The sequence below is a fragment of the Lutjanus erythropterus genome, chromosome 20 (genome assembly GCF_056507025.1).
Source record: "Lutjanus erythropterus isolate fLutEry1 chromosome 20, fLutEry1.hap2, whole genome shotgun sequence".
Lineage (NCBI taxonomy): Eukaryota > Metazoa > Chordata > Actinopteri > Lutjaniformes > Lutjanidae > Lutjanus > Lutjanus erythropterus.
The window spans coordinates 24,537,045-24,549,591 of record NC_139336.1 but is presented as its reverse complement, the minus strand read 5'-3'; the positions used below and the strand labels follow the sequence as shown (position 1 = coordinate 24,549,591).

Sequence of the window (12,547 nt, the reverse complement as noted above, 5' to 3'; positions counted from 1 at the left end):
CTTTGGTTCTGCCGTTAGATGTTCTCCAACTTCAATTATGTGAGCTGCTTTGTTGGTTTTGGGTAACTTTTTGTACTGTTTAGTAGTGAAAGAGAAAGAGGAAAAAGTGGGAAACTATGTCTGCTGTCGAGTAGTGGCATGCTAAAGCCAGGTGAGACTCCACACATATGGTACACATATGCTACCAGCGAAGACCAAGTATATCTCCAGCCTAACTGGGGACATGTCTACTGTAGGTAATACATTGACTATAGAACCGCACTTCAAATAATCCGAGCTACCCCAATTATTTTGACTATAATATTACTGTTAAAAGGCCTTTCCTTGGACTGTCAGTCATGGACATTCAGAAATGCAACTCTTATGTGCAGACTTTGCTTGCATTAGTTTTTTTTTTTTTTTTTTTTTGTTATTTTAAATGCAGTGTTGCACTGCTGTTAGACAGTCAGGCTCACCTGCTCACATTTTAAACATCTTTAATGCAACCTCATTTATCGCCACTAGATGGAAGTAGGCAGTGGAGAAAATCTAATTGGTGCTGTTGTGCAGAAACAACTAAAACATGTCAGAACATGCTACCATTACAGGAATAGAGAGCTGTTATGCCAGTGTTCATCTATCCTTTGGCTCAGTTTGTAGGTAAAAATGTGTACGAACTCTTAATACGTATGTTTATTTTATGATAACATGCAGTTCCATATTTTATATTTACAGAAGGATATTGGAAAAGAGGTAACCTAGTAAAGCCAACTTGTTAGGATAGTTTTGTTGGAAAGTCTGTCACCTTAGCTTTGTTTTTAAGTTGAAGTAGGCCTACTTGTTGCTCAGTGTACTCTCATGTAGCTTTGTTTGTTTTGCATTATTTCTGAATTCAAAATGTGATTCTGCTTTTTCTTGTATGTTTTGTGTATAATTTTTGTTTGCTTGCTGTGATATAGGAAAATAGCTACAGTTTGTGCCTCTCATGCTTTGTGTTCAGGTCACAGAGGTAACCATCAGTTACATAGACTGCATAATAGAGATGGATTACAATTTATGTACCCGCATTGGAGCAAACCACAGCATTAGCCTATTAACAGCACAGTTGGGAGGATGGAGAGGTGCCGTACTTGGATTCATGCAGGACTATTCATTTGTTGTGGTTGCAGTCATCAAAAAGGTACATGGCAGTTGAAGCACATCGTCATTTAGGAATTGTAACATCATATTTAGCACATAGATGTCTTTAACATCTGTAAATTTACATACCAGCATATTCACTTATGTATACAGTTTGCAACACTGGTACTGCAAATCATTATCATCATCATCATCATCATCATCATCATCATCATCATCATCATCACATAGATCATCCCTGATGATGTGACTCAAATATCTTATGTTGTTCAATACATTTAGCACTTGCTCTACCAGAAGGATTGAAGGAAACTTTAGGTTTTGGCAATCATTTCTCTTCCAAACTGACAAATTACAATGTTCACAGTGAAACATTGCAGTGGAAAATGATATTGTTTTATTTTGGTTATGTGCTTCAGTAATAAAGGCATAAAAAGATAGTAGATTTAATTTTTATATTTTTACCTAAATTAAAACATGCTTTGACTTTGCAGTAAATGGTATACTTAGCAAGCTGGTTTCTTTTAGTAAATCAGTTGTAACGAGCTATAATAATAATTAGAATAATAAAACCATCCGTTATTTTCATGCTCTTTGGTTAACACTCCTTATTCATCAACTCTAAAATGCTAAATGTTTGATAAATTAATAAACACTCATTTTAGGATTAGATTTAATGTTGCACTGCACACCATATAGCTCGAGAAAACATTTCTCGGGTCAAACCTGCTAAACTAAGCTCAATAAAATGTTTAAATCTGAAACTACTACTGTCAAAGACTAACAAAATTATTATTCACACAGTACTTTATGGAAGGGCTAAAGACTACATTCACACTTTAGCAATTTGTTTAACAGAGAAAAGATTCTGTAAGTAACATGTAGGCAACATTCTAAACACTCATCAAAAACAGTCAGAATATGTTTTTCAAAATTACCAAAGGCTAATAAAATTAGCATTATCCTTATCATGTTATGTACCCAAACCGTTGGTTATAGTCTAAAGCTGTGGTCATGGAGTTTGTTGTTTTGTCAGTAGATCCTAGGAAAATGCATGTATGTATGTATGTATGTTGCTGTAGGAAGAAAATTCAGTTTGCAGTCTGTGCGCATATTCACCTTGCTACTTCAGACAGCAGCGCCTGCAAAATATTGATTGAGAACAGCACATGTGCCTGTCATAACCACAGTCGATAAATCAGCAAGGCTATGAAAAAAATCCATATAATTTATGTCACATCAGCGAGTTGTCCTTGACTCTGTCCATCAGCTGGAGACAATGACTTCTGTTAAAGATCTGCTTGAAAAATGTAGTTCACAGCTAAACTTGATGTTTAATGGAATTGCTCTTCTTTATTTTCTATTGTTGTAGATACTGAAAGGCCATATTTGCAAAGAGATTAACACCATGTGAGTAAAAGACTCCGAGCTCATCTGCTTCACAGATGAATCTCACCCCTGATGCTTTATTGAGGAAAATGAAGCCAGACATACCAAGAGAAACTGTGCCAGTCAGAATACATCCTTCATTTCTTTCTTGCCTTTCTGTCTCTTGTCTCTGTTTTATAACTCTAAAGCTTTGAGCTGGGTCTGAATTACATAATTTAATCAACACCGGAATGAAAACGTGCTTCTAAAGAAGCTCTGCTAAATGGAAAACTGTGTGTGCTTGACCTGCTCCTGTCCACAGCGTGACTGTAAGCTGATCAGACGGATGCCGTACGTGCTAGCTGTATCTCTGTGTGTTTGTGCATTAATGTGTCTGTGCACTTGTGACTTAAACTAATGGGACGTTGATGAAGCTACCTGGGATATGATGCAGCCAGTCACTAAGACAGAATGATCAAAGAGACACAGCTGACAGGGACATGACAACCCTAAATTTAATTTTGCACACTCATTTCCAGTGTATAGGAGCTCTAATTCGACAACATTGTAAATGAGTTTATGAAGAATACATAGTAAAAATTCTTATTGCAATGCTTGAATAATATACATCTCATTACATTGAATATTCGCTGTGAAGCTTGACTACAGAGTCTCTGAAAGCTCACTGATACTTTTATATTCCGTTTCCAAGATGAGATGAAAACCTCCAGTTTCAAAGCTGCAACCAGAAGAACAAACATATGGGAATGAAGTGTATGAAATAAACAAGAATTACTCTGAGTGAGTTACTTTTTAAGTTGTATACCTTGTAGTAGTAGTATATCTGTCAGTGCTTTCCTAGTTGATTTTTTATCAAGTTTGACTCTATAGCTTGCTGTGTATCATATGATGAAACACGTTGCAGAAGAGTGGCAAATGTTCTGTAGCATCAAAAAAACACTCTGACCCATATACTGTACTTATTAGTTGAACTATATACAGACAACACAGCTCACAACAGTTAATCTTCACATAAATATTGGAGTGGAAGTTAAATGTTAAAGATCAGCCATCAGAAATATATTTTTTTTACTGTTTGCTCTCTTAGAAAAAGTATTCCATTTGCTTGTTCATATTCATTTTTGAAGACAGGGTCTTGGGGAATTTTTCTGTTTCTTTATAAGTTTCTATTAAGGACCCTTTTTGGAAGGAGGTGTTGTTTAAGAATTGTTCAGATCCTTGAACTCTTTTGCTGTGGTTTTGTGGTTCTTTGTACTGTAATATAAAAATATAAAAAGGCTGTCACTAGAACCCCCTTGGTGGGTTCACGAGAAAACCATTAGAATAGAAAAGGATTCTCAGTGGAACTTCTTGGGTGGGCTCTAGATAAAACCCTTGGAATATAAAAGGGTTCTTAGTAGAGCCTTACAAAATGTTTCTTGGTACAACCCTTTGGGTGGGTTCTAGCTGGATGAGTTCTCTGTCGAACCTCTAATAGTGGGTTCTGGATGAAACCTTTCACAGATGTTTCTAGGTATAATCCTTTATGTTGGGATCTAGGTCACTAGAACTTTCTGAAAGGGTTCTAAGTGGAGCCTTTATAAAGGGTTTAACCAGAAACCAAAAACAGTTCTCCTCCGGGGGACAAACCTTTATGGATCTATTTAGCACCTTTATTTTGAGTGCAGTGTGAAGAAAAGTGAAAAGGAGGCTAAAGCTTTTTTTCACAGAACCAATCTGTAATGAAACACTTGGATTTTGTTCTGTGTTGATTGATACAGTCACAGTGTCCCACCAACAGTAACCCATGTGTGTGAGACTTGATGGATTGCATTTCCCATGTGAAAAAGCATATGTATTGCTTTTATGAGATTTATGTCATGCCATCATTGGAGATGCAGCAGAATCCAATTTATGCCTGTCTGTCTCGCTTGTTTTATATTTATCCTGTCTTCACCTGACATCCGCAGAATGATTGAGGTGAAAAAAAAAAGTGAAGAGCGTGTGGAAGTCATTACCTTTCCAGCAGCATTTCTAATTAAGAGTTTTTGCGTTGGCTGAACAACACAGTTATTTGCATGAGTTGAAAAGCAATTCCCTTATGAAGGGCCTATTAAACAGAAGTCCTTATTGTCCACTTCATCCAACGTTCCAGGATATCACTATTTAAACTTAATTTCACTCCATTATCAAGTGAAAAAACAGACATTTCTGTCTGAGCACTTTTTGCCTCTTCTCGAACTTCACAACTGATATCTATCTTCTTCTTTTTTTCCTTTCTAGATGTGCGGTGTCCATCGAGACACTGGATGTCACGTGGCCACTCCTATGACGAGCAGACTGTGTGGAACCCGAAGTACTGTGTGGTGGCTGACTGTCAGATGCTGCTTCTGAATGAGGAGGAGGTGGTGAGAGCAGACAGCACAATCTCTTGTCTGTCATGTCCGTCTGTGTCACCATTGTATTTCTTGTCGGTCTTCATTTCTTCATCTTATTTGCCTCTGCTTTTTAGCATCCGCATACCTATATATTTAGTAACACACATGAAATTTATGTAAATTTTCTGCCACATTGTTTGGATATCTCATTGCTAATGATTGCAATGTGTCAGTATAAGTGCTAATTGAGTGTTAAGAAACTATGTTCTTGATACTTAGTGAAAAACAGTCCATAGATATTGAGTGTCCAAGTGCTAGCATGCCCCCAGTAAGGAGAAGCAAAGAGGGGCCCCAGCAAGAAAGCTAAGCAATGAACTGCTGCAGACAGAGTCAGCAACAAAAAGTATTTTAGTCACTTAGAAAAGATCCACCTAAAAAATCAGTGCCATATTTATAATATTTTTACCACTTTACTTTGCTGTCAGACAGCCTTTTCTGACAGGAAACCATGGTTATATAAGCCAAATATCAATTTCTCCAAACCAACCAAACTGCATAGGCGAAGTCAGTAATTTTACCTGTCTGTACACAGGAGTCTCTGTTTTACTGGTGCCTCGATCTGTTACCTTGTTTGTTTTAAAGTGTGACTTTGGTGAATCCAAACTATCCTTTTAAAACACGGAAGTCACACGGTAACACAAACAAACTAACAGATCGACCGACAGACCAACAACTCCCATTTCTGTAAGGTAAATTCTATTCATGTTACAGCAGGCTTTTCAGTTTTACTCCATCAATATCCTGAAGGCTTTTACAGAGGGGTTTATTCAGATATCATTCACAACCTGATGTTATATAACATTTTATTCCCCAAAACGTGAGAATTTTTTAATGTAATTTTTTCTGATTTATGAAAAAAAAAAATCCATCTGTAAAGACTAATACATCAGTCTTGTGACTTCTGAACCTGAATTCATCTATTCATCTGGATTCAGCAGATTTCTGTTTTGGATATGTATACGGATTCTTGTTTTTGTTCTGTACATCAGCTGATGTTCATTTAACTCCCAAATACAAATATCACTCAGGCTGTATGATAATAGTAACTACCTGTATAGAAACACAAAATCCTGAGTGAATCCTTTTTTGTGTGAAAATTCATTCTACATTTAAATTCATCCCACAGTGGCGACCACCAGTCGCCACCTTATGCAGAGCAAGCTGAATCTGGCTCTTTGCCTCCATTGTTTTGATTAGTGTCACACTGGATTATGCAGGTTTGTGTGAGATTAGAGGTCCTGTTGTTACGAACAAATCAGGAGTCAGCAGGGTAAACTAAATTACATTGTTGAGTCTGCAACATCCTGTCCCTGTTTAACAACTCTGTGTGAGCTCACTCTCATACCCTACACCTACATTGCAGATGTTTGAACCTATTTTGGCAGTGACTAATTTCTAGGATTGGCCATTATGTTTGACATAAATATGGCAGCGTTTATTATACAATACTGACTTTTGTCTGGTAATGGCAACAATTTATAAATAAATGAATAAAAGATTAGATAAAATATATATTAAAGCTACCACAAGGAACCTCTCTATTTTGTTGATTTTGTTGAGGCCCCTTGAAGATTGATGTAGTGTTTCCTCCGCAATAACCACAAAATGTAACATCAAAATGAAATTTGTCTGAATAAGATTCTGCTTCTGCTTCTTTTTACCTGACTAATATACTACTCACTGTAACTTTGCCTGTGGAAATGTAAACACAGGCACATTGCATCTGATTTCAAGGAGAATCTCACCTGCAGGCATTAAGAACAACTACACAGAAATAAGCAGTCTTCTTGCAGAGTGTCTTGTTTGCTTATGTAGAGGCATCACTATGAAACTGAGACAGTTTCATAACCAGTCAAAAAGTCCTTGTAGTAGCTTTAAGTAATCTATCTAAATCAATTAATTGTTAAAATATTCTTAACATAAGACAAACTTCTGAAATTGTGCAAAACAAAAAGTTTAATAACCATTTGTTTATTAATTTTGACAGATTTCTGCTTTAACTTGAGCCCATTAATTCCAGTGCGAGCTTTTTACACTAGAGCTTGTCTCATTTATGCATGCACCTCCTGCTGTGGGTGCCAATAACTCGGACACATTAGTGTCTCAGTCTAGCCAGCCGTGCGCACACATGAATGCCAGAAAAATATTTAATATTCCATTGCAGAAGCTGTTTCTTTTTCAATCAATGTGTACGGTAAAAAGTTCCAGGGTATCACATGACATGCAGTTTCAACTAATGCCAGTATCTGAGAATCATCACTAACTAATTAAATTAGAGCTGCCTCTGGGAATTTCCTCTTCTATAACTTTTAAAGTCTCAGTCAGCACAACTGGGACAGAACATTTTTCTCTGAGGAATTTAACATCTTGTGCAAGAACACTTTAGTTGATCACACTGGTGCTCAGACATAAATGCATTGTTTCAAGTCAGAAAAGCACCCAGACAACTTGGCATAGTTATTGGATTTTCCAAACATTTTTACATGGCGACTGGAACTGAGTAGAAAAGTGTGGCCTCAGTTTTCCTTTGTCTGCAGCTACTGAGGTATGCCATGCTGAAATAGAGCAATAATTGCAGGGAGGAATTATTTGAATCGACCCATTGGCAGCCTTTCCTCTACAGGGCTTTTTGTCTCACAGCAGCCAAGAACAACGGCTTTTAAATGCATCCATCTAGAGACCCAGACTCTGAAAGGTCATCTGTAACACTGCTGGATTCCAGCAGTGTCAGCAACCTGCAGGTCAAAATGATGATACAGTCTTATAAATGGGACTCCTCCAGATGAAGTTGTGATGGCACAGTTTAGAGACAGATAAACAATTTTCGGTAGATTGGGTCAGAACATTGACTGCTGTGAACAAACAGTCATATAGTCCAGGTGAAACATTTATGTTCACTTCTGGGACATGGCAATATTAGGTTTTCACTTATTTGAGAAACTCTTTGTTCTCTCAAAGAATGATAGGAACATGTATTCGGTCACAAAATTAAAGATTTGTTTCGAAATTAATGTAAAAATACAGCTGAGTTTAAGGACCAGAGTGTAGGATTTGGTGGCATTTAGTGTTTAACTTGTAGATTGTAGTATTTAGTAGTCTCTAAATTAATCATAGGTAACATGAATTAAACCATGATTAGTTATGATTAATAGTGGATGAGTTGCAGGTGGTGACGTTGGTAGAAGTGTCTCCCCCCTATTAAGAGAGAGGCTGTATGCATTTCCACATTAGGTGCAGCAGCATGACTGCTGTGACATTACTGCATGCATACAAACGTTTATGTTAATCACTGAAAGTAGGGTCTTTGAACATGAAAGAAAATACTCAAACAACAGAGGAAATGCTTCAGAGGAAACAGGAAATCATTTTTAGACAGCTCTGATAGAAGTCAGACCTTGTATGGCTTGACTTCAAACAATGTCGCTGTATGAACTGCAGCCGTTTATGACTTGTGCTGTGCCTTGTGCGTAAATGCACACAGTATCTCTCTTCATGGGCCAACGCTTCACCCTATCTCCTGTTTCCACAACCCATCCATTATTAAAAAGAATGTTAATTTTTATCACCAACAGTTTAACTGCAACTGAGTGTATACAGGTTGTGAACCTGCCTATGTAGGTACATCTTACCATCTGAATAATGTGTCTTTAAAATACCAGGAAAATACTACACCACTGACTTTAGACCTGAGTTTTGTTGGTCAATGGTGCAATTACTTTCTGCTCAGACCCACACACCCATGGTTGCACAGATAAGCACAGGTACATTTGCTACTTACACAACATGGGCATTGGGCATAGAAATGACTACTGTGTTGGTCAGAAAATAGCAGTGACATCTGTGTTATGGTGTGTGCTGCTTTGGGCCAGGTGAAAGAAAGAGCCCCTTGTGTAATGCTTCCTCCAAGGGTGTAGGAGAAACTACCATGGCCACAAGACTTGTGAAAAAACAAACAAACAAAAATGAAAGGCAGTATCTAGAGCCAGTGTTTGATTTGCTATGGCGGCCTTCATGGGAGAGGGACTTGTGCTTGCTGTAGGTATAAACAGCTCATTTTAAGGTTATGAAAACATGTTTCTTATGTTTTCTTTAGTGAATAATCACATGAAAATACCTCTGTTTCTGCCTCTTTGTTCTATCCTTGTTTGTCTTCTTGAGTTTTTCTATCTTTATATTGTGTTGTATTCTCTTTCTTCATTCAGTTTTTCTTCCTCAGCCATGCCTGTCTCTGTTTTTCTTCCCTATATTTCTCTTGTACATTATGAAAACCATAGAACTGTAATATCAGCATGAACAATTGATGCTGATTATCTTTTGTATAATGTTTACTTATTAGTGATTGTTGTCCAAAGGTAATTAGGCTCTTAGGCATTTGTGCAGCTAATGTGACATCTTCTAAAGCGTAAGACAAATGATGCTTCCACAAACACATAGAGAGCCAAAAAAGGAGGTGAATGAAAAACAATCTGAACTCTCAGTGTGATGCATGTCTTCGGGGCTGCAATATGAAGGTAATAAAACTGAAAGGAGAGTGCCAGAGGGGTGTCTAGAATTTGCATTTTACACATTTTGACCTACAGCTTGTTGAGAAACCTTCAGTTCTTCCTCGGGTCCTCGGAAGCTCTCAAGTTCAGCTCATTATTCTCATGTACATTTCTAAAGCTACACATGATGACCAGCAGAGGGGGCTCATGATTTAAGACATAGAAGTTTCAAGTGTCTGCAGGCAAAAGTTCCTTCTGAAATGAGGATGCGCGAATAGACCAGTGACCAGTGTTTAAATTTAGCCCTGAATTCAAATGGGCTTTGCCATTTGCTTTACTGTAATCAAATCAGGGCTGATGGGAAAAGCAATTATCTTAATTGAATTAGAAGAGTGAAAAGATAGATCACTGTTTCCTGTCTGCTTCTACAAACTGGGGGTGTGCTGACTGGCATCTACTGAAGGTACTACACTGATTATGGATAAGCCTGATACAACCCAGCATCAGATAATCTAAAATATCCCTTTAGCCATATCACAGACAAATTAGATGAGTTTCTTATCTCATCAGATCAATTGCAGTTTAATATTTCAAAATCATTTGACCTTTTAATTTGTAACTGTCTTATTTTGTAGGTGCCTTTCCTCCTCTTCATTAATATTTTAGGCATCTAAATGTCGGTAATGTTCATCCTTTTTGAATGAGTGGCTGAATGAATTGACCATTTAATAGTTTATTACACTGTAAAAAATAAAGTGTTTGTTTTTACTTTAAAATGTCAGTAACCCACTGGGTTAAAATGTTGAGTTGCATTTGAAAGGACAAGTTGGTATAATTTTGTAATGATTCAAAACAAATAATTTTACTAGTTATATTAATAAACTCTGTATTAATTCAGTTGTACTTGACACGAAACCTTCAATAACCTTAAGATATGAAGTTGAACCAATCACTCTTCAGTCACACTGACAAATATAAGTTAAATAAGATTTTTATTTTTTTTTAACTTTTGTTTGCTTTGACAGCAATGAAGGCTGAAATGGATGACAAAGGCAAAAATAGCCAGTGGAGAATACCAAATTGTGGATAATACATCATTAAGGGACAGGTCAGATGTTTAGTAGGATTATGGTGTGCTCAAAAACTGTGAGAATAATGTTGTCATTGACTTTGATGCTTGTAAAAAGTTTAAAGAAGTATTAGCTTTTGATAGCCGCAAGCTAGGCTTGTCATCTCTGTATAAACACATTGACAGCTGCAGGAGCACAGGCGCTTTGCCAGTTGAGAACACAAGTGAGAGACAAGTGAATGATTGTGTTTGCATGTTTTATCACGGGTGTGTGCCGGAATGCAGGGCTTATATTCATGGTTCTGGGTGGGTGTGGATTTGACTTACAGAAAATTATTGGAAACGGGTCGGTTCTGGATTTCAGCTTTGTGGGTACGGGGGTGGGCTTGCACAGCTGGATGCGTGCAGGAATCTGTTTTTATTATTGTGAGAACAAACCACCATGACTTATCTTTAAGTGTATTAGAGACACAGCAAATTTTCATTTGACAAATGAGAAAAGATTAGTTTATTCCACTCTGTTCATGTATTTTTTTTTTTTTTTTTTTTTACAGTGTATTATAATAAAGCCACAGATCAGAATTCAGTCCCTGTTCAAGACCATTGTTCCTTGAAGTCAGAGTCTCTGGCCCTTGTGGTACTAATCTGTATGTATCTTAGACAGAACTGTTGCAGTCAGTAGTGGGACTCAAATTACAGCTCACATTGCTTAGTCATTATGGCTCAGACCACCAGACATTGTCTTTACGTCAGAGTTGGTGTTGGTGAGACCTGTCCTTAAACCCAAAGTCCCATGAGGCAAGTAAAGAGGTGACTTGCAGAGACCATCAAGAGACACAGAGATAAATAGACAGAAATGGAAACAGAGGGCCAGAGAAAACAAGACAGACAGGGTGCCGCATTGAGTTGAGAGGTGTGAGGAGGTTCGATAAGCCATTATCACTCCTCGTGGAGGACATCAGGCCCTCTTTCCTTTTTTTTTTTCTTTCACTCACACTTTCTCACCATCCTTTTCCCTTTGTCTGTTTAATCCTTTAGAGCCAAACATTTGGTATGCAAGCCATAGGAAGATATGGGTTGACACAGACTGATGTGCTGCTAATGTCTCTTCTGTTTTATCCAATGACTCCTCATTTATCAAAAGCTCTACAGCTATTGTGTGCTATTGGCCCAACACGGCATTAAACATGGTGACCAGAATAACCACAACAACGCAGATAACAAGCCTGTGTGACTATTGTATTCCAGCAGACACCATTTTTCTTCTTGTTAGCTTTCATTCTTCCTCTGTATGCTATCTTCTCTACTTTGTATCTGTGTCTTTTGTTGAATTCATTCAGCCTTTTATCTGTCTTGAATTTCTTGCTCTCTGTTTTTGTCTCCTCCTTTCTTTTTCTCTCTTTCTCAACAGATCCATCCCTTGTTTTTGCAGGAGAAGCGCTCTGCGTCATCCAGGGTCCATCTCCTGCGACGCACCATCAGTGTACCAGTGGAGACACAGTTTCCAGAATACCACAGCCAGCTGTCCACTGAGAGCGGTGAGTAGCCCAAGGGCATATATCTGCAGTGATCAGGATGCCTCATGCACACACACACACACACACACACACACACACACACACACACACACACACACACACACACGCACACATGCACACACAGACATCCAGACACTTGGAGTACTTTAATGGCTTTCTTGAAACCATTTAATTAAATTAGAATGATTAATAACCCAGAAATCAAATATTTAACACTTGTTCAACATGGTTATGGACATATAAAAATATGATTTAATATTAACACCCTGGAGACTGAGGAGAAGTTGGTGATGTTTTTATATTGCTCCAATGGTTTGGGCCTTTTCTTTTTTCAACAATCTTCTAGGTCTAAAGCTGCGAAATATCAGCTTCAAGGAGTGGTTTTGAATTATTCGATGTAGGATTGTATGAGATACTTATCAACTGTCTGTGTATTAGTTCTAGTAGATTCTGGTTGGCACTGCCCAGTTTGGAGAAGAAGAGGGAGAGCGCACCAGCATAGAACAACAGCAATTTACTGCTGAGTATGGG

At 37.7% G+C, this 12,547-nt stretch overlaps 1 protein-coding gene across 4 annotated transcripts in view; it reads left to right on the top strand.

The window, feature by feature from the left end:
• The first annotated feature begins 4,774 nt into the window (after positions 1-4,774).
• Positions 4,775-12,547, top strand: part of dab2ipb (DAB2 interacting protein b) — a 215,355-nt gene continuing 207,582 nt past the window's right edge. For 3 of the 4 annotated variants that reach the window (XM_084745329.1, XM_084745333.1, XM_084745328.1), the window contains exons 1-2: positions 4,775-4,895; positions 11,890-12,016. In XM_084745329.1, the coding sequence (XP_084601455.1) occupies positions 4,797-4,895; positions 11,890-12,016 (226 nt within the window). In that variant the 5' untranslated portion in view covers positions 4,775-4,796. The remainder of the gene's footprint in view (positions 4,896-11,889; positions 12,017-12,547) is intronic. The other variant, XM_084745330.1, reaches the window with a different exon arrangement.